The sequence below is a fragment of the Clupea harengus genome, chromosome 6 (assembly GCF_900700415.2).
Source record: "Clupea harengus chromosome 6, Ch_v2.0.2, whole genome shotgun sequence".
Lineage (NCBI taxonomy): Eukaryota > Metazoa > Chordata > Actinopteri > Clupeiformes > Clupeidae > Clupea > Clupea harengus.
This window is the reverse complement of record NC_045157.1, coordinates 18,589,452-18,610,294: the sequence shown is the minus strand read 5'-3', so window position 1 is coordinate 18,610,294 and position 20,843 is coordinate 18,589,452. Positions and strand designations below refer to the sequence as shown.

General features: G+C 45.3%; 3 protein-coding genes across 4 annotated transcripts in view; 2 read left to right on the top strand and 1 right to left on the bottom strand.

Moving 5' to 3' along the window:
* emc8 (ER membrane protein complex subunit 8) lies at nt 1–2,560 on the top strand. Its single transcript, XM_012819261.3, has 5 exons — nt 1–566; nt 845–921; nt 1,032–1,107; nt 1,227–1,321; nt 1,718–2,560. The coding sequence occupies exons 1-5, from the start codon at nt 354–356 to the stop codon at nt 1,875–1,877; spliced, it is 621 nt and encodes a 206-aa protein (XP_012674715.1). The 5' UTR covers nt 1–353; the 3' UTR covers nt 1,878–2,560.
* Nucleotides 2,561–3,411: 851 nt separating this feature from the next.
* gins2 (GINS complex subunit 2) lies at nt 3,412–5,608 on the top strand. The gene is made up of 5 exons (XM_012819219.3): nt 3,412–3,619; nt 3,855–3,969; nt 4,067–4,166; nt 4,481–4,607; nt 5,114–5,608. Exons 1-5 carry the CDS (start codon nt 3,530–3,532, stop codon nt 5,240–5,242), a joined length of 561 nt encoding a protein of 186 aa, XP_012674673.1. The 5' UTR covers nt 3,412–3,529; the 3' UTR covers nt 5,243–5,608.
* Nucleotides 5,609–8,052: 2,444 nt separating this feature from the next.
* The window catches only part of gse1b (Gse1 coiled-coil protein b), a 240,865-nt gene continuing 228,074 nt past the window's right edge, over nt 8,053–20,843 (bottom strand). Inside the window, exons 7-17 of one of the 2 annotated variants that reach the window (XM_012819250.3) lie at nt 20,688–20,843; nt 19,950–20,332; nt 19,270–19,606; nt 16,615–17,300; nt 16,237–16,349; nt 15,606–15,888; nt 14,364–14,477; nt 13,142–13,531; nt 12,492–12,902; nt 11,832–11,935; nt 8,053–11,372 (exon numbers count right to left, since the gene is read on the bottom strand). The exon at nt 20,688–20,843 is cut by the window's right edge and continues 24 nt beyond it. In XM_012819250.3, the coding sequence (XP_012674704.2) occupies nt 11,235–11,372; nt 11,832–11,935; nt 12,492–12,902; nt 13,142–13,531; nt 14,364–14,477; nt 15,606–15,888; nt 16,237–16,349; nt 16,615–17,300; nt 19,270–19,606; nt 19,950–20,332; nt 20,688–20,843 (3,115 nt within the window). In that variant the 3' untranslated portion in view covers nt 8,053–11,234. The remainder of the gene's footprint in view (nt 11,373–11,831; nt 11,936–12,491; nt 12,903–13,141; nt 13,532–14,363; nt 14,478–15,605; nt 15,889–16,236; nt 16,350–16,614; nt 17,301–19,269; nt 19,607–19,949; nt 20,333–20,687) is intronic. The other variant, XM_031569242.2, reaches the window with a different exon arrangement.

Sequence of the window (20,843 nt, the reverse complement as noted above, 5' to 3'; positions counted from 1 at the left end):
CTTTTCACATTGGTTCCTAAATACTTTACGGTAACTCGCCGATGATCCTCTGGGATCCTACAGTGGAATTTCACGCTACTGGGAAGTTTGAGAAATCATTTATATTTTGCGCTTCAGAGTTCTCGGGCAAATGAGTTTACAGTGAGATTGAAGTTTGGACGTTTATAGAGGAAACAGAGGACATCTAGTTCAAGATAAGTAGCTAGGTCAGGGTAATTAACGTTACGTCGATATGAAATTCATTAGGTAGCTAGCTAGAGGCTTAGCCTAGCTTAATTGAAGCGCTGTAATTTGCCTTTAACGTTACTTATAGTTAGTACCACCACTGTAGATTCTTTACATTTGATCTGAAAATGCCTATTAAACTGACCACTCAGGCGTACTGTAAAATGTTACTACACGCTGCCAAATATCCTCACTGCGCCGTGAACGGACTTTTTGTCACCGAAAAGCAGAAGGAAAAGAAAAAAGACAGTCATAATGTTCCAGTCTTGTGTGTTGATTGTGTACCTCTCTTCCATGGCACCCTTGCGTTAGCGCCTATGTTGGAAGTAGCACTGACATTGGTAAGATATGTTTTAGTTTCAATATGATAACATCAGTTGTATGGACATGTGCACATTACTTGTGATATTCACTGGAAATCATTTTATGTCTAACATGACTGTTAACTGTTTAGCCTGAGTATTCTGGGCACTAAGTGGATGTTTATACCTACATGCTATGAACTAAACAAATATGAATGCATGATTTAAATGATGCAAAGCTACCGAATTAAATGCAACTTGTCAATATTTGGAGACCACCTGTATATACTGCCGTTTTGTTCTCTTCCCTCTCCCAGATTGATACATGGTGTAAAGAGAACAAATATGTTATAGCAGGCTATTACCAGGCCAATGAACGCACAAAAGAATCAAGGTAAATCAGTTGTTTCACGAATAAGTAATTGTGAAATTACTTGTGAAAGGAGCGTGTCACCCGGTATTGTTCACTGTGTTTGAGTTTTTACCTAATGTTTCCTTTAACAGAACAGGACCAAATCAGGTGGCTGAAAAAGTAGCTGCAAGGATTTCAGAAAACTTCAACGAGGCTGTTATGATTATTGTAAGCTCTCAGTGACCTTAGATGTCTATTTTTATTGTCATCACCTTTTGGATTTAAAAATTAAACTAAAGTGCTACTATTTTAAACTAATGATTATGAGTATTATTTATTTCATGTAGGTGGACAACAACCGGTTCACCATGGGATGCTTTGAACCAATTGTAAATATCTTTGATCATCATGAAAACAAATGGAAGTGCAGGGATCCAAATGCGTAAGTTTTGTTATCCAAATCCAATTGATTTCATTAAAATATTTTCAAGGAAAATTCAACTATATGACCACACCAGAGATAAATAGCAACTGAGTAGATGCTCAAGATACATGGTTATTTTCCATACAGATTTACCTGTAAGTCTTAATAGATAGGCTGCCTGTTAAATATTTAGTGCGTGGGTTGGTTTACCCTTCATTTAGAGGCATCATACATGCTCATATATATGTAGTGTTATATGATTACAGTCCTCATTGTGAAATCATAATTATGTCAGGCTCAGTAACATACAACAGTATAGACCAAGGCCATTCACACTGTATTGTCAGCTTGTCTGTCTTGTCAGTGTTTGACAACTACGGTGATTGACATGCATTTGTATAATGTGTACTCCAGTGAGTCTTTTGAGGACTGGGAGGAAGCCCAGAGGATTACCTCAACACTGCTGGAGAACAGGTCCTACGAGAGCCTGATAGACTTCGATAACCATCTGGATGACCTCAGGAATGACTGGACGAACCCTGAAATTAACAAGTCCGTCCTACATCTTTGCTAAAATGCCTTTTTTTCAGTGACCTGCAGCAAAGCCATCAATGCCAAAAAAGGGGGACCCCTGATTGCTATGGAGTTTGGTCCCAGCAGTTCTGTACTTACACACAAGGAATTTTTCTAAATGGTTAAGGGGAAAAGCTTGGAATTGTGCACTCATAGTTGGAGTCACTGATGTGATAGAGCCCCCCTTTTGTGTTCTAAAGTGCAGTGTCTGAAAAGTTATGATTTTCAGGCTGTGCTTGAGTATGCATCATTTTGAGAGCATAATGACAAGGCCTGTTTTTGTTGTTGATTGATTGATTGATTGATTGTTTGTTTGTTTAATATTTCAGTTTACGTAGCCTGATGAGGAAAAGATGAATTATAGTAAAGACCCATTAAATTGTGCTGCAGGGTTGTAATAAAAATGTATTGAAATAAACTTTATAGATTCCTTTGATTGTTTTAAGTCTTAATATATAATGTTGTTTAAAATATTTTCCTGGGTTAACCTTAGTTATGATGTAGCCTGATTCTGTGTCATGAAACAAACCTTGATTTTTAATGTAATCTCTTTGGCTAATCTGCAAATTTGAAAATCTTTATCACAGCACTGAAATGAAAGAGCTGGCTTCATGATCTCAATTAACTTAAATGTTTGTAAAAAGGGATTTTAATTAATGTAAAATAAAACCTTTTTCAGATAAACTTTTCTTTGTACAATAAGGTCTTTTTTATTTTTTAACACTACACATCTGAACTAGTCAATGTTGAAATTGTATCTTAAGTCTTGTTTGTGTAACCTGCTGTTATCTAAGATGATTTAAATGATCATATATTTTAATTAAACAGACAATTAACAAACAAATTAACAATGAGCATACAGAATAACGGGAGGCAGACGCCAAGAAAATGGGCTACACTTGGGGACAGCTTGAGATGTTAGCTCAGGACCGAGATGCTTGGAGAACTCTTGTTTGCGGCCTAAGCCCCAGAAGGGGTAGTAGGCGATGATGATGATACAGAATAACACAGTATTCCATTAAATTACACATACATTACATATACAGATCAAATATATTTAACCTAAAAAAAACTTGTTGCCAGCTGTGGATTGATATTATTTACTCTTTTGTTGCATGGTGTACATATGTGGAACATTTTCAAACTGATTTCAATTTTAGTCAAAGTTTGGGCTACAACTTCCATTTTACACACATGTACAGTTTAGTGATGGAGGAGAAAATGTCCAAGGTCAATACACTAATAAATGGTAAATCACTTATTTTTGTCTCATCAGGCCAAGTGAGAAGAATTTACAACATAATCGAGACAATACAATATAAAAGCAATATAAAAATCCTCATATCTGTGTAGATACAATAAGCGAAGTTGAAGTTTTTAAATGGGCGAACACTGGAAACAACAGACGATTAGAAATTGGATAAATCCACAGATACACCACATATACAAATTGTGTGTAGAAATGTTGTTTTGGCTGACGCCATCTATTGGAAGTTACAAGTATTACACCGCCGGCATGTTTCCGCTAACACGGAAGTGAAGACAATAATCTGAATATTACGCGGGAGTTGCAGTTTGGTACCAAGGTTGCTTTTTATTTGTATTATATTTCTGTAACAAAATATCATCTTGCATTCAAAATACCCTGTAACAATGGATCCGTCTGAGGTGGAGTTCCTCGCTGAGAAGGAAATGGTGAAGATAATACCTAATTTCAGCCTTGACAAAGTGTACCTCATTGGGGTAAGTTAGTTAGCTAGCCAGCAAGCTAGCTGTTGTCTCTTAAAGTATTAACAGTGTGCCAGCGTTAAACCATCAATGTTTTAACATCGTTATTTACTAGCCTGCCTTCTAAATACACGTAATTATATTCCGGTATACATTTACTCCGTTCCTGGTAGTAACCTAGTCGTAGATAGTAATAGTTTCTGGAGGTTACTGGCTTTGCCATCAAAGCCTGTTTTCGATTTTTTTTTAGGGCGATTTGGGACCATTCAATCCAGGCTTGCCAGTAGAAGTACCCGTTTGGTTGGCACTCAATTTAAAGCAGAGACAGAAATGCAGGATTGTACCACCAGAATGGATGGATGTTGGTAAGTAAAGATGACCTTGCAGTTATCTAAATCAGTGTGCTATTGAAAATGTAACGTTAATGTCACATTGAAATATAATGACCCCAATCTCTTTTAGAGAAACTTGAGGAAATCCGTGAGCAGGAAAGGAAAGAGGACACCTTTACGCCAATACCAAGTCCATACTACATGGAGCTTACAAAACTTCTACTGAATCAGTGGGTATAAGAGAACATTATGCTTTGTTATTTGTTCATTAGGATAGTTGTATTTACAATATGCCATGTTACCTCTACCATCTGCACAGATAGGTCAACTGTTCAATGCAACCAAATTGAATGCCCACATAGTATCTGGCATCACCCAAATGTACAGGCCAACAGAGTTGAAAGCTCACCATAGAAAAGTAAAGTAAGCATTGCTATTATAAAGTGGACATAGTAGGTCTAAATCAGTGTGATAATGTGATTCCTTGCTAATGAAGTAGTTGTGCTGGCTGAGGTGGATAAGTGTAATGCCTGATGCTCTGCAGTGCTGCTGACAACATCCCTAAAGCTGATGAGATCCGGACACTGGTGAAAGACATCTGGGACACACGCATTGCCAAGCTGCGCCTGTCTATTGATAGCTTCATCAACCAACAGGAAGCCCATGCTAAGGTAGAGATGGCTTGCCATGGATACCATAATACACAAATGTGAAGGATTTGAAAACCTGAGCTGGGAAAAGGAACGGGGCCCACATTCAGTATTACTGTTCTGAAATAGCCTTTTTTCCTCTCCTCACAAGGCTATTTCAGAACAGTTATAGTTTTATACTTTGTATCCTTTTTCTGCCCATGATTGTTGGCAATACATAATTTTCAACCAGTTAATGACTAGGTTAAAGATACATAAACTCCATTTAGTGGTACAGTATTAGATTCATTCGATTCATGTTATATGAAATCTTCCCACTGTGCTGTAAGGACAGAAACATTTTTATAAACAAAAGTTTATTAAAATGTAACTCTTTGCTGGAAAGGAGTCACAGTGCTGTTATTGTTTGCAAATTGGGTGTCATTTCATTCATTTCACTATGTGTTATGCTGGCACAGAGGGATCATTATGATACCAGTTTAGGGTGTGCTTACCGATATGTGTGTCTTCCCCTCCTCTCCTCACAGCTGGATAACCTGACCCTGATGGAGATCAACACCACACGCTCATTCCTGCTGGACTCCCTGAACTGCATGTACAAGCTGCGCACTAATGTCCAGCCTAGTACGGCAGCAGAGAAGACCATGGACTACTAGAGGGACCAGGAGTGTACACCCATAGCCCACCTCAGTGGAAACAGCACTTGACATGACGGCCTGGTCAAATCTAGACCACTTACTTTACAGACTGCATGCCTACTGTGTGGCACAGTGAGACTGTCATATAGAACTAGGACACAGCCAGAATTATAGCAGCATTGAATATGGACACTGCACCCAAGGCAGGCTGATATCATTTCCTGTTTGTATGGAGGCTGTTTGCATTCCTTGTGTTTATGGAGGCCCTCAGATCCAAAAGAGTGCTTAAAGCACTACCTGAAGAGAGACCTGTCCAGGTAATAAGGTAATAAAGCATTAGAAGAGAAAAGATCATTGTAAACTGAAAATAAATGCTCTGATGTACCTGGTCATATTTTTGAGTGAGAAATGTTGTATACATTCTTTTGGCAGAGTAAGGAAAAAATGTTGTCAACAAAACCAGTTGTAACTTGTGAATGGCCACTGACATGGCTTTGTTTAGGAATCCACGTGACCTGTTTATCAGTGAATTGTTGTTGGAATTAAAATATAATGGCTGAGATGTCTACAGGGGCGTTTTGTGTATTGGCTTCACTAGTCTGCCAGTAGTGTCAAGTCAAGTACCCGGCTTTGTGGTCAGCATGAGAAGTGCGTTGGGCTTCAATGAACATCCATTAAACTATTAATAGACCTGGGAACATGTTGATTTACAGTACTGTACAACAGTCTACAACATATCTACGTAGGAGCGACCCGCCTCTATTGATGCTGCCATTTTGCGCCGATATGTTTCTACAGTAGCCCAGAACGAACAAACCAAAACACTGGATCTAGAGAGGGCCTTTTCTCGTTTTTATGGCACCTGACAGCCACCATAGGTGCTCCTACACGCTTGGAAAAGAAGGGGCGAGGGAAGGTTATTCAGTTTTTTTTTCCTCATTTGATTAGAGCTAAACTTGATTCTAAACATTTTGAACTTCTTACTGGGTGATCAATCCATACAATGTGCCATGTTCGTTCTATTAATAATTAGGCTAGCTATCCCTTCGAACATATAGTCCAGGCAAAGTAGCGTTTTACGACAGACTAATTGTAAAATATTTTTTTTCAGCATAGATCATTTCTATGAGGTGTCCAGAACAACATATTAAAAATCCTAGTTGAGGAAATATGTTTAATTCTCATCAATCTGAGATGTGTGCTAATAATGCCAGGCAACAATACACCCCAAAAAATAATTTTTTTTCCCTTTACTCCTATCAAAATGAAACATTACACAATGAAAGTACCCATGGAAAGTAACATCTTTTGTATTACAAGTTTCTTTGAAAATGAATTTTAGTATGCAAATGAGCTATACACTAATAGAATATGCCCAAAATACACCCAAATTGGCTTCATTTTGTCCTTTACTCCTACCACAATAAAACATTACATAGTAAAAGTATACATGAAAAGTAACCTTTTTTGTATTACAAGTTTCTTTTGAAATTAATTTGAATATGCACATGAGCTCCACACTTATTGAATATGTCCAAATTTGCATAGGCAGAAACACCATTCATATGTATGACAAATACATCGGCCCAATCTTCATCCAAACATCCTACTGCCAATGGGTGATGGCAATGCTGCTTTTAGACTGGCCTCTAACCTGAAAACTGCCTGGCTTGGTAGTACCTGCCAGGGGTATGGTGTTTCTGCCTATGCAAATAAGGACATACGGTATTCAATAAGTGTGGAGCTCACGGGCACTGGCATTATTAGCACACATCTCGGATTGATGAGAATTAAACATATTTCCTCAACTAGGATTTCTTAGGACTTTTAGTATGTTGTTTTGGACACCTCATAGAAATGATCTATGCTGAAAAAAAATATTTTACAATTAGTTATATTTTTGGCTCCAAAATGGGTTACTTTGCCTGGACTAATATAGGCTAGGCCCAAAGTAAGTACAAAGCAGAATATAGACCCATCACCAGATAGGTTAGTTATAGGCTAGTATGCTGTAAGAGCACTGCCATACAAAATTTGACCAGTAGTTCAAGTTTCTTGTTCTGTTATTTCTCTCAATCCATGCCCCAGTTTGGGAACCACTAGTCTGAATCCATTATTCTCCAAAATGCTTGAAATAATCTCCCTGCCAAGTACCTTAAAAACTGCAAATGTACCTAAAGCCAAATTGATGCTGTTTTGAAGACAAGAAAAGGGTGGTTTTTGAGCTGTTTTGAAAGGGACGTCACACCAAATATTTATTTGATTTAGTCCTTTTGGCTTACTGCACTTTGTATGTTGTTATTTGATAGGTAAAAACTATTCATGTCATTATTTTTTGAAATAATCCATATCTTTTTTTCACAACTGCCTAAAATGTTCTCACGGTATTGTATTTGTTAACTATTGCATCATCAAGTTACAATCTTGTAGATTCACAAAAATCAAACAAACAAAATACATACAAAACCAGAATTGCACAAAATAGACAACAATCATGCTGCTTTTCACTTATTTTTATCTTTTTATAGAAATGTCAACTGCCCTTCTGTAAACACATGTTGACTCTGCCTCAGCATAAAACTAATTCTAAGCGATGAGCTCTGATCAGTATGGAAAACGGCATTTTTCTTATTTCTTATTTGATTGAGCAAGAACTAATGACGTAACTGCAACCACACTGTGAAATAATTCAAACCATTTAAAATCTGTCAATCTGGTTAATAAAAATATTTGGACTTTAGTAAAAAAAGAATCAACTGATGACGCGATTGTTAACTTCTTTAACAGCACGGTAAATTACATCAAACAGAAAACATCAACACATCAGGTACATTTTCAAATATTTTATTTTTTTGTCTGAAATTACAGCAATATATTCATAAATACCTAATTACTACATTCAACAAATAATATATTACATTACAATGAATTCAAACAAGTACATAAAAAAAAAAAATCATGATTTCACAGCATCTAGACATCCTCCGTTGGGCATGTGCGTGTGTGAGAGGGGAGGAGGGGGAAACTCTACCCTCCACCTGGACAACATGGGCTATGGTAGGACAGTCGATGCTAGGGCCAGCCTTTGGGTCTGTAAACATGGTACCACTTCCAAACCTGGCACTCCTCTGTACCTCTGGGAATCATGACTGACGTGGTAGAGCCTGGGGGTTTCTGGGGGAAGGGAGCAGTCCTGTGCTTCACCTGCTTATAGCTTGGCCCTCCGTTAATCCTCGGTCGGTGGCAGATCAACTGGGGGAAAAGCTGGATGTGAGACGAGTGCTGCGCTCTTACTTCTAAGCAGTCTCGATGGGGGGGGGGGGGAGTTTGGGATGAAAATGTGTTCAAGGTCGAGGGAAAGAAAACACCACTGGAAACAGTAGAGACAAGGTGCTACAGTCAACGGCTTCTATGCTTCTATAGGCAGAGGGACATGCCAACCAGTGGACATAATGACCTGCTAACCAAGAGTTAAAAGCAGGTACAAACGTACAAAAGATAGAGGCAGAGTGCTTGGCTAACTATGTGGATATTACCAAACGGTTTTCGGCATGGCTGTTTGGGTGGTACTGGCTAGGAATCTGTCTATCAAGCAGGGATGGTAAGCCCAGGCTTCAGGCCTACATGCATACATATGGTTTATTCTGTGATTGTGGTGTGTGTCTTGCACCAAAAAAATTGTGAAGAAAAATAGTACAAAAAAAACAATATGATGTTTTTTTCCCCCAAAACATACAAAATAATATTTTTTTCTCCTCAAAGATTATTGTATTTAAGTTCCTGGCACTGGGTTAAGGCCTTTGTGTTTGTTATGTTTTCCTCAGGCATAAAGGGGAAGGGATAACAATTTAGCTTCAATATATGGACTGTCTTACAGAGACAAGAGAAGCTTGGCAAATAAGTACCCCTCAAATTGATATGGTACATTAACCAAATGGCAAATGGTACATTTTGTGTCGATGACCAATTTTGACATTCATAATTTTTTATGAACTATTTTCCATATGGAAGGTTATGTTTTGTTCAAGACTAAATGGCATTTTTTAAATGGCAATTCTCCATTAAAAGCGTAATGAAGCCATGGGAAGAGCTTCGCTATAACGGGAAAAGCCATCCTGTTCAGTTACAATTTAAATTTAAAAGGATGTCTGGCAATGCATACTATACCCACTCTATTCTATGGGCATATTTTGTTCATGTAAATGAATGAATGAATGAATGAATGAATGTGCGATGCGATATGAATGCTCACAGAAATATGGTCCTGTATGTTAATGGGTCATTTGGCACAACTTTCCATCTATGGCAAACATGGGCATGGTGACAAGTGGTACTCAACATAGGTTAAAAAAACAAAAAAACAATTACAGTGCTCATATGCGCATCACTCAACAAATAAAAAAAAAGGACATACTTTGGATCTTGGTATATTTTAGGCCAGGTCATTAGTTTATCAAGGTCCTTGTTCAAGTGCCATCAGGCTACCGTTTGATAGGGGTAATCCTCAACATAACAAAACCCCCAAACTCCAAAGAAAATAACAATGAGTGCACACACACATCTCTCCACCTGGTCTCAAACCAGGTGCCTTGTGTGCACACGGTTTTAGAACATAGCGAAACAAAATGGAGAATGGAGGTTACCATGAACGGGTCACAGCGCCATACGTGTCACACATGAAGGGGAGGCATGCTGCTCCCTGGCAAAAAGGCAAATTAAGAACAACTCAAAGAAAGCAAAGTCCATGACGACACAGGGGTGTTCCAGAACCCTAGGGCGGACGTGTGGCAGTGGGCGAACAGGCTTCGCAAAACAACTCACTGGATGGAGCCTGAGGTGGGGGTATGGGGTATTCATCCAATCGTGTGAAAGAGAGGGGGTATTCATCCAATCGTGTGAAAGACAGGAAGCTACGTATATAAAGGTCCAGAGTAACCCTCTGGGCAGAGTGGAAGTTGGAGCGGTCAGTGGGGTTGGAGGGTTTTGCAGTACGGGCAGGAAAAGAAAGTGTGAGAAGCCATCTCAACTCACCCTCTTTTCTTTTGTTTTCTTCTGCCCCCAGACCCTTCTCAAAATGCTTTTATCCTGACCAGCAGCAGTACACACTAAAAGCAAGGGTTCCTCTTTGCCCAAAATTAAAAACAAAAGCTATAACATATAAAAATGGCAGGCTTTTCTTTTTTTTCCTCAAACAACAATGAGTAAAGTAATAAAAACATACAAAATTCTTTTTTTGTTTTTAATATTATTTACAATACAAGGCCGAAGCACCTTTTTAAAATTTTATTCTCAATTTTTGTACTTTGAAATAAAACATTTCCTTTATTCTTTCCAAAAAGTGTGCATTTCTCTCTTTTTTCTGGTAAGTTCTTTCCCTAATTTGAAAAGAGTTCCTTTGTTGTTACACAGTACCTCCAGGTAGTTCGTAGTTCTTCAGGGTTTCTCATATAAGTGCATTTCCAGTTGAAAGCTTGTTTAGACCAACAGGGGGCGGCAGACACAGGCCTGGTGTTAAACAGGGTAGCGTTGGCTAGGGCTGATGCTGGGAGAGGGAATGGGACCTCCATTTTGGATCGGTTTCTCCCATATTATTCAGTTTTAGGTTCAAAGGGGGAAGCCCTAAGGGTAGGTGCCATAGCTGGGGCAGAGGTATAAACAGCATCACATAGAGCCACCACCCCAAAGCATACACGAGTGTGTCTGTGTGTTTTTTGAGTGGGCATATATAGACAGTGAAGTCCCAGATGATCACTCCACTGTTTTGATCACTTTACATACATGCTCATTATGACCCCCTAGGTGTTGGTCAGTGGCATGGGTAGCTCTCTCCAGCTTCGGTCCTTTCCTGTGTGGCCAATCCGCACCGTCTACCCTCCCTCTCTTTTCTTTCTCTCTCCATCTCCATCCTGGGGGGCCATGTCTTGGTTGAGGTCAGAGGGCTGGGGGCAGGAGTGTGGCGTTGGGGTGGTTGGTGGGAGTGCGGTTGGTAGGCTGGGGCTGGGGAAGGGTGTCACCTGGGGGGGTAGCCCTTGAAGTGAGCCCTGGACCAGTGGGTCTGTGGCAGGGACAGGCACTTCCTGAAGTGCTCGAGCTCCGCCTGCAGCTTCTCCCTCTCGGAGGCTAGCTTCTGCTTCTGGGCCATCAGCTCCTGAGAAAACCGAAGAGAGAAAGAGAAATAGATAGAGTGTAGATAGAGAGACGGTTACATAACAGTAATCTTGTACAATTTTAACCCCTACCATTCATACAGGCAGTTAAAGTCCAATAAAAGATACTTATGTAAAAGTCTCTGACAGACCATGTTGGTAAACAAACACAGTCTCCTAGGATGCATAAGTAATTTATCTGAGGATGTCAACATATCATCTCATTATTGCCAAAGCTTGATGAAGCAATCTGGGCGTTGCTCACCAATGTAATCGGAGATGACAAAGGATCGACAAACAGATGGCATGCCAGTTACAATGAGGTGAAGTGTGTGTGTGTGTGTGTGTGTGTGTATCTGAATGTAGTGTGTGTACGCAGGGGAGGCTGAGTATGTGTAGTTTATGTGTGTAGTGTGTGTGAGAGAGGGAGATAGAGAGAGAGAGAGAGAGAGAAGACCTACCCCCATGGTGTGGGAGAGCTGTTCCGCTGTCAGGCTGAGGTTATAATGATGGGCCTCCAGCCTCCTACACTGGCTCTGCAGGACCTGCCTTTCAATGCCTTGCTCTGTGGAAACAAGAAGAATGGACAGGCAAGGGGGGGTGGGGGGTAGATGGAGAGAGAGACAGAGAGGGAGGAAGAGAGAGAGAGAGAGAGGTAGAGAGAGAGAGAGGGGGGGGGGGGGGTGGTAGAGAGAGAGTTAGCCTGAGGGAATGACCTGGGCACTCATTTGCATGGGCACTGATACTCCCAGACTCCCACACAAGCTAATCAGCAGAGAGGCAGCGGAGGGCCAGCCAGCACACACTGCCTCATTAGAGCTACACAGAAAACACACAGGAGTGTGTGTATGTGTGTGTGTGTGTGTGTGTGTGTGTATCAGACCATAATTACTGTGTAGGCATAAACAAAAACACTGCAGTTGTGTGCAGGGACCTCTTTTAAAGACAGAATGAATGTCGTTTTCATTATAACTGGAAATGCAAGACCTAACGGCAGCCAAAACTAAGTGTGTTTGTGCATAACATCAAGAGCTCTGTAATTGTGGGACTGTAGAGTGCCCTCTGGTGTTCAGAACACAAAATTGAAAGAGTAGTTTGATTTTTACAAATTAAACCTTTACCTTCAATGTATTCCTGATAGGCTTCAAAGATGGCCTCTATCCCCTGCCACTTGGGCGTAGGAGCCTCGTCCTCATCCTCATACTCTTCGTCGTCGGAGTCCTCGTCGGCTGAGAGCTCGTTGCGGGGCTCCGGACCCGGTATGGGACAGGGAGGGCCGTTGGGCTGGGGATGCGAATGCGAGTGTGGGTGCGGGTGCGTGTGGGCATGGGCGTGGGCGTGAGCGTGAGCGTGGGCGTGGGGGTGGGGGTGGGGGTGGGGGTGGGGGTGGCTATGGGGATGGGCAGGGTGGTGGGAGGAGGAGGAGGATGAGGAAGAGGCGGAGCGGCCCGGAGCGCTCTGGAGCTCTGGAATGTTGTAGTGCACTGAGGAGTCCAGGGCGTGGTTGGGCTCAGAGATCACAGAGGTGCCCCCTGGTAGACCAACAAGGGATAACACAGATTGGTAATGAATTAATGTCTATTCAATTAACATTTGTTTGATATTGTCACTGGTGATGTCAAGCTCTATAAGCTGAAATACCGGCCCACAATAGAGGGGATTTGTTAGAGCACAGTGCTGGGAGACTAAGACATTGCCTCCATGTAGTTGTGTAGTAGTGCAGTATTGTAAATTATGACATAATAAGATGTTATGAGGCAAAATTACATACCTTTGTGCTTCTGCAGGGACTTCTGGGTAGACTGCAGCACAGACTCATGGAACTGCTGGGCGAACTCCTCGGCCGTGAAGCTTTCCCAGGGCTTGACCCTGCCGTTGAGGCTGGCCGGGCCGTCCTTGGGGTGCGGCGGGGGCCGCATGCTGTTCAGCAGGCTGGAGGACTTCTTGGCAGAGGGACCGTCGCTCCCCCTGGCCTTGTCGGGCAGCGCGGAGGACAGGCTGGGGTCTTTAGGTCTCAGGGGGTCTGCCGAGTGCTTGAGCTGTTCCAGGGTAGCGGCGGGATCGGCCGGCTGGGTGCGACCCCCAGGGGCGAGTGAGGGGCTGGGGGGCCTGGCACCGTGAGCGTCCTCTGACTCGGCTGGTGTCTGGGCGGAGGCGGAGTCTGTCATAGGGTAACATAAACTGAGTAGTTAACATCTAAATCCTCCATTTGCTCACTTTTTACACAACAAGCACAGTAGAGACACACATCTTTCTCCTGTAACCACAAATCAGGGTGAAATTATTTAAAATATTACCATCGTGGTATAGTTGAAATCAAGTTTACCAATGAACTACCCTTCGCTTCAACTACTAAAGCAATGCAGAGAATTTCAGCCACACCATACATAACTCGCAGCTCATTTGCACACGGTCATTATGCGACAGGGGTATGGTTCATGCATCACTAGGTATGGAGCAAGGATAATGAGACACATGTTCCCTATAGGCACCAGTCAACAACTTTACCATTGCATCTATAAAGATGTTGAAAAAAATGTTAAGAAATGAAATACGGGATTGTGCAAGACTAACTGGAGGACTTTCATTTGTGAGTCTTGTGAGGACGGCCTTCATGGCCTTACTGCCATGTTGTAAGATTTATAGGACAGGGAAGGGGGGGGGTTCACACTCCTCTGAGAGACGAGAGGGAAGAGAGGGGAGAGGAGTGGAAGGCTGTGAACATCTGGAGCTGTCATGACTGAAAATGTACCGCTCTATCAGACTGCTGGCAGCTATGGTGGCGTGGGTTTGTGAGTGTGTGAGCTTATTTGTGATTACATGGCAAAGTGCGGCTCTGTGTGAAAAGAGTGTTCCCGCAAGAAAAGTGTTGGTGCTCGGGCGTGACCATGGGCGAATGTGTGAATTAACGTGTAAGAGCTAACACAAGCATTATTATGCCTAACATATGTGGGAGTGTGTGTGTGTGTGTGTGTGTGTGAGTGAGTGCTCACCAGAGTGATAGGCAGAGGGGCTCTTGCACAGTGGCTGGGAGTTGTGTCGCAGTGTATCCAGAGTCACACTTTTCTGTTTGATAGCTTGCAGGAGCTCCACCACGCGCTCATTATCTGCAGGATTAAAGATAATGCCATGGAAGGCTTTAAAAAATGGGGAGGAGAAAGGGCAGAGGAATGACTTTCTCTTCTCTTCTTCATTCTCTCCTTCTCGCTCTCTTTTTCTCTTTCTCTTTCTCGCTCTCCTTTTCTCCCCCTCTCCATTGGAGGATTCTGGCTCTTACACAAGGAGTGTGTGGGAGTGTGTATGGAGCGAGTCAGGAGAGAAGAAGAATGGAAGAACGCATCCCTAGGTACAACATGATGTACCTAGTGCACACACACGCACACGCACACGCACACATGCCGACGGGCCCCCCTCCTGTGAGTGTGGGAGGCGAACACACAGCCATCTGCAGCAAACATCCGGTAAATCCGGTTGGGTTTAACAGAGGATAAGCCGCCAGCTCCCACTCACACTGCTACTTGCACTCCGCAGGAGGAGGTAAAGTGTGTGTGTATTGGTGTGTGCGGAGTGTCTGTCTGCAGAGGTCTGTTTGACATGAAAAGAAACCAAAGCAAACAAAACAGACACACAGGGCGTAACACCAAAACACACACACACACACACGCACGCACACACTCTCTGCCAAATGTACAACTGTACTATGACACACACACATAACATTCTGCCATATGTTCCATATGTGTGTGTGTGTGTGTGTGTGTGTGTGTGTGTGTGTGTGTGTCAAATAAGACATACACAGAAAGCCAAGCGCCAGAGGCACATGTATGCAGTGTTGGTGTTAATTAAGTTAATTAAGTGCTAATTACCTGTTTTTGACCTTTGAGTGTGTGGTAAAACACGCCTTTATGTTGGGGTACAAGGCTAACGCATCATCTAGGTTATTACAGTTAGATTCCTCAGAGTAGCTGCCTCAACAAGGGTCAGCTAAATTGGTTCTGTGCCAGCAGTCCGTACTAGCGTTTGTATACACCTACCCTAAAGAAGACCATGATTTCAACCCACAACAAGCCACCCAATAGCTCTTCAGCCAGAGAGTCTAGCCTGTCATCCACTGCAGTCTATTACGCCATGATGCAAATCAAATGGAGGTATTGTGCATGAATGTGCAGAGTTCCCTCTGTGAAGTGTGTGTGTGTGTGTGTGAATCTGCATGAGGTAGAGCGCATCCCCCTCACCTCTCCTCTGCTCCTGGCTGACGTGGGACAGGCTGAACATGGTGAGGAATCGGATCTTGTCCTCCAGCTGGGGCGTGCTGTCCATCTCCTCAGGGGTGAAGCGCGTGCTGAGCTGGCTGGCGGGTGAGACGGGGCTGCCGGCGGCGGCCCGCTTGCTCTGCACGGCCGGCGGCGAGGGGCTGCGCTCGCGGAGCATGCGCCGCCTCTTCCGCCGCTTCTGCTGCAGCAGATCGTCACGCCGCGACAGCGTGGTCAGGCCAAACTGCCGAAGGAAGTCCACTTTCTGTGGGACAGATGGACAGATGGACACTGAATTATATGGTGGTGATAAGGAGACGTAGTGGAGGACACACACATCTATGAATGTGACTGTCTCTGACCTATACACACACACACACACACACACACCTACATAGTGGAGGACATCTATGAATGTGACTGTCTCTGACCTATACACACACATCTATGAATGTGTCTGTCTCTCTCCTATACACACACACACACACACACACACACACACACACACACACACACACATCTATGAATGTGTCTGTCTTTCACCTATACACACACACACACACACACACACACACACGACCATGACTAGAAAGCGTTGGGGGGCGTAGCGTACCTCAGTGGACTCGTCCAGTTTAAGGGGCGGCTGCTCTGCCACCCTCCTCAGGTGGGCCCGCACCTCCTCCTCATCACTCTCATCATACGAGTCATCCAGCTCATAGTAATAACCTGCACAGCAGAGGAGCCATTAGTGAACAACTCACAGACACAACAGGCGCTTATGGACTGGGTGTGGGACGAAAGGAGGGACTCATTCATTGTGGGTGGGTTTGTTCATCATTGTTCTCTCAATTGGGAAATATAGAGGCATCAGTAATATTACAGAGGTGGTTGCACGAATGTGGGGCGGAATTAAGAGAATGATTGTTGCAGCTGAAATATGAAATGTAAATATTTTTCTCCCCAAAAGAGAATGCTGTTAGTTGCTCCTCACCTTTCTCCCTGGCCTCTCTTCTCCTCTTCTCCTCCATATCCAGTTTGCTGACGGGCCTCCTGTGCTGTTGCAAGAACTCGTCAAACACCAGCGCCGGTTCGGGCCCCAGCCGCGGCGGAGGGGGCCCCTGTAGGAGGCCCTTGAAGGGTCCCCCTGCAGCGGCGGCGACGGCGGCGGCTTTGAGTGAGGCGCTGAGGTCCCCGTACTGGCTGGTGAGGCTCACTCCCGACCTCTGCTGGCTCAGGAAGCTCTGCGTGGATTTCTCCAACTCGGCCAGGTAGGCCCCCGGCTCCGGGAAGCAGCCGCCCGTCAGCGGCCCCCGCATGTGGGGGTATCTGTCCAGGCCATCCTTCCTGCCGCCGCGGGGCCCGTCCTCCGGCCTCTCGGACTTGCCGGAGGAGCCATTGCTGGAGCCTTGGGGTAGGTGTGCGGAGGTCAGCCGGCTGATGTCGAAGTGGGGCCGGCTGAGCTCGGGTGGGTCGTGGGCGATGGCGCGGCGCGAGTCGGACGACGGGCTCTCGATGAGGGAGGCCGGGTTCCAGAGGGTGGTTGGGGGCGGCGGGTGGTGTGGGGGTCCGTGCTCCCGAGGCTGGGGTTTGGGGGAGATGAGGGGCGGAGGGGCACCCAGGTGAGGGTGGGAGTCCCGGCCGTCACGACCGCCCGAATCATGGTGGTTTGACACAGGTCTAAAGAGAGACAGAGTGAAAGAAAGAAAGACAGAAAGAGCGAGACAGAGAGAGAGTGAGATCGGAGGTGATATAACACTTTAGATGACTGTTCTCCACACACGAGCACGCACGCACACACACACACACGCACACACCCTACACACACATGCTCTAGGGCAAGCTTTATCAGAGCGCAGGCTGAAAGCCCTTGTGCAGCGGAGGGATTTGTGCTGTTCAGACCACACAGAGCTCGGCTTCAGCACAGAATCTTAACCGGCCTGCTGTCAGACTGAGCGGCCCTCACCTTCACTGACCCAACCCCATAGAGATACCAGTGCCAACAAGGACTACAAGGCCACAGAGATGGAGAGATAAACAAGGTGCAAAAGAAACGTCCTCTCTAAGCTCTCTCTCTCTCTCTCTCTCTCTCTCTCTCTCTCTCTCTCTCTCTCTCTCTCTCTCTCTCTCTCTCTCTCTCTCTCTCTCTCTCTCTCTCTCTCTCTCTCTCTCTCTCTCTCTCTCTCTCTCTCTCTCTCTCTCTCTCTCTCTCTCTTGTTCAGTTCCTCCTCTCCTCCTTTACCTCCACTGCCTCCCTTCATCCCACTAATTCTACAAAGCTGGCTCATTAGGCTTCAATCCCATTCTGTCTCTCTCCTCTCCGATCAGATAATCTCATCTGAGCGCGCTCCGTGGGCAGCCTATCTGAGCGGCGGGGTTCAGCGGGGGCTGAGAGCAGGGAGACGGGCGGGTCGGAGGGTTAGGGGTGTGTGTGTGTGTGTGGGGGGGGGGGCTCTGTAATTATCAACCCGGCTCCTCCATGCAAGCACAGCCGGCGCTAAAGCCGTTCATTAGAGGCTGACCTACTAATGCAGGAGCAAAGCCAGGGCCAAACGGCTCCCGTTACACAGGGGGAGAGGGAGGAAAAATGCCCAGCTTTGAGCACAGGGGGCTGGGAGGATTACTGAAGGTGTGTAGGTATGTAGGTGTGTGTGTGTGTGTGTGTGTGTGTGTGTGGACGGGAAGTGGTAAGGAATGGAACAGTGTACACCATAGCAACTATGATGCTCAGATACGGCCTCAGCTAGGCTGTTGTGTTGTTGAGTTGTGCTGTTCAGGCCACGGCCCTCACACTTTGTCTATTCAATTATGCAACCGCCTTCCTGCTGACATAGAACGTATATAGTTGGCAGCGTTTTACAGGAATGCCATGACAACTTCAAATCCAGCACCTGGCTCGCTCGCTTTGTGCGCTCGCTGCTGTCCACATCACAGGCTGGCAGAAGCTGTCACATTTCTGGGGATGTCGCCAAAACAAAGAGATGAAACAGCCCCCTCTCAGACACCCATCTTCCTCCCCTCCCCTCCCCTCCCCTCCTCTACGTCTGGAGGCACATCAAAGGGACGCAAGCATCGGGGGAGACGGCCCGCACACTATGCTCAAAGTGTCACTGGTGACGTGCGGCAAGACAACAGAGCGCCTGGCGCGCTTTCGAGCGATAAAACTACTTCCTCGGAACTAAAAACTCCCACAGTGCTGCTACGGATCAGAGATGACTGGGAACAAAAGAGGAAGAAGGCAAGCAGTGCCTCTTCACTCCACCACTTGACAGTTGCTTTTTTTTTTCTCTGAGGGAAAAATGTGAAGAAAACAGACTCCCGTGGAAACGTTACAAGCAGCTACTGCGGGTCAACCACTGCACACTGCAACAACAATGCGCCACGCAGTGCTATGTCTTTCAATCCCATTCAAAGCAACGCTACACGCTAACAAAATCAAGAGTGTCACAGAGAAGTAAAAAAAAGCATTGGGTCTTGATCCACCTTTAAGCTGTTCACCCGTTTGAGTGGAAGTCTTGACTTAATTTCCCAACTTTAAATCACCCCATAGAGAGACCATATGGAAATGGGGTTTAAATGATCAAAAACTATAAATCAGATGTATTGCGTGTGTGTGTGTGTGTGTGTGTGTGTGTGTGTGTGTGCTCACCTGTGTCCTTCTATCCTCAGATCAGCGCCTTCTCCGGGTCTGCCCAGGTCCAGGTGCTGCTCCAGTACCTGCTGACGGAACTCAGACACCTGGTACTGTCTGTCCTCCTTCTCTTGCCGTAGCTTCCTCTGGCGGGCCAGCCAGCGCTCTTCCTCGTTGTTGCGCTGTTGCAGCATCAATGCCGTGAGGACCCCAGGGCCATGGGCCCCAGGAGGCCCCAGGAACATGCCGTGGGAGGGAACCAGGCCAGGTACGCCCAGATGGGCCGAACCCATGGAGGCGTGCAGTCCAGGCTGCAGAGGCTTGGGAGTGGCCAGTGTGGACTCTTTGGTTTTATCTGTTAAGAGAGGGAAGGAGAAACCACGGTCAAAGCTGGGATTTGAAAGTTGAATGTGTACATTCATTGTTGAGCGAGATTATGTTTCGAATGATGTGGTATGTGATCAGAAGTCTGCCTTCTGCCTTCGAGCATAAAAGAAGAAATGTTTCTATTTAGGCGTCTTTCCACTGCAAGAAGTAGCGCACGCCTCTTTGTGTGCGTTTCATAATTCTGGGGTACACAGAAAAAGAGCTCTATGTAATGGAGAGGGACGGTGACAGTTTAGGAAGAAAGGAAAGGGAAAAGAAAGTGTGTGAGTGTGAGTGTGAGTGTGTGTGTGTGTGTGAGAGAGAGTGTGTACCGGCTCTGTTGGGGGTGAGTCTCTCTCCGGGCTTGGCTCTCTCCTCCTGTCCCCTGAGACCGTGCAGCTCGGCGAGGTAGTGGCTCTCCATGGCCTTGGACATCTGGAGCTCCTTCTCCCTCTCCCGCGTCGCTCTCTCCTTCTCCCTCTCGCGCTCCCTCTCCCTTTCTCTCTCGCGCTCCCTCTCCTTCTCCCTCTCGCGCTCCCTCTCTCGCTCGCGTTCACGCTCGCGCTCCAGCTCTTTTTCACGCTCGCGTTCACGTTCGCGCTCCCTCTCCCGCTCGCGCTCCTTCTCGCGCTCGAGCTCCCGTTCCCTCTCTTTCTCTCTCTCCCTCTCGCGCTCGCGTTCCCTCTCCCGCCGGAGCTCGTCCTCCATCTGGAGCCTGTGGGGGAATATGATACAGAGAGAGAGAAAGAGAAAGAGAGAGTGACAGAGATACAGAGAAAGAGAAAGAAAGGGAGGGAGGGAGAGAAAGGATCTTAAATAACACACCCTCAGGAGGATACAAACATTGATGGTGGGAAAACTGTAAACTCATGAAAACACTGAGGGAGGTCAAGTCTTTTGGTCCTGAGGATGCTGTTACATCCTGGGCACTTCAGTATTTGCCGGTGTCTCATCTAATACTGTATCCAGGGTAGCTGATCGGGTATATGTATATGTCTTTGTGTGTGTGTGTGTGTGTGTGTGTGTGTGTGTGTGTGTGTGTGTGTGTGTGTGTGTGTGTGTGTTTATACCTTTCTGACAGACGCTCTGACTGTAGACTGGATAGGGAAGGATGGGACATGTCGCCTGGGTAACGCACCCCCGGCAGGTGTAAGGGGACCGCTGAGGGATGCATAGGAGGCATGGCTCCCCCTCCTGGCAACTGGTAGAACGGCGACCTCAGAGCA

Excerpts from the sequence above, each read along its gene's own strand:
- emc8 (XM_012819261.3), top strand. The coding sequence starts at position 354 with ATGCCTATTAAACTGACCACTCAGGCGTACTGTAAAATGTTACTACAC. Across the intron at positions 922-1,031 it reads GAACGCACAAAAGAATCAAG|AACAGGACCAAATCAGGTGG; the intron begins GTAAATCAGTTG and ends TTCCTTTAACAG. Across the intron at positions 1,108-1,226 it reads ACGAGGCTGTTATGATTATT|GTGGACAACAACCGGTTCAC; the intron begins GTAAGCTCTCAG and ends TATTTCATGTAG.
- gins2 (XM_012819219.3), top strand. The coding sequence starts at position 3,530 with ATGGATCCGTCTGAGGTGGAGTTCCTCGCTGAGAAGGAAATGGTGAAG. Across the intron at positions 3,620-3,854 it reads ACAAAGTGTACCTCATTGGG|GGCGATTTGGGACCATTCAA; the intron begins GTAAGTTAGTTA and ends ATTTTTTTTTAG. Across the intron at positions 3,970-4,066 it reads ACCAGAATGGATGGATGTTG|AGAAACTTGAGGAAATCCGT; the intron begins GTAAGTAAAGAT and ends AATCTCTTTTAG.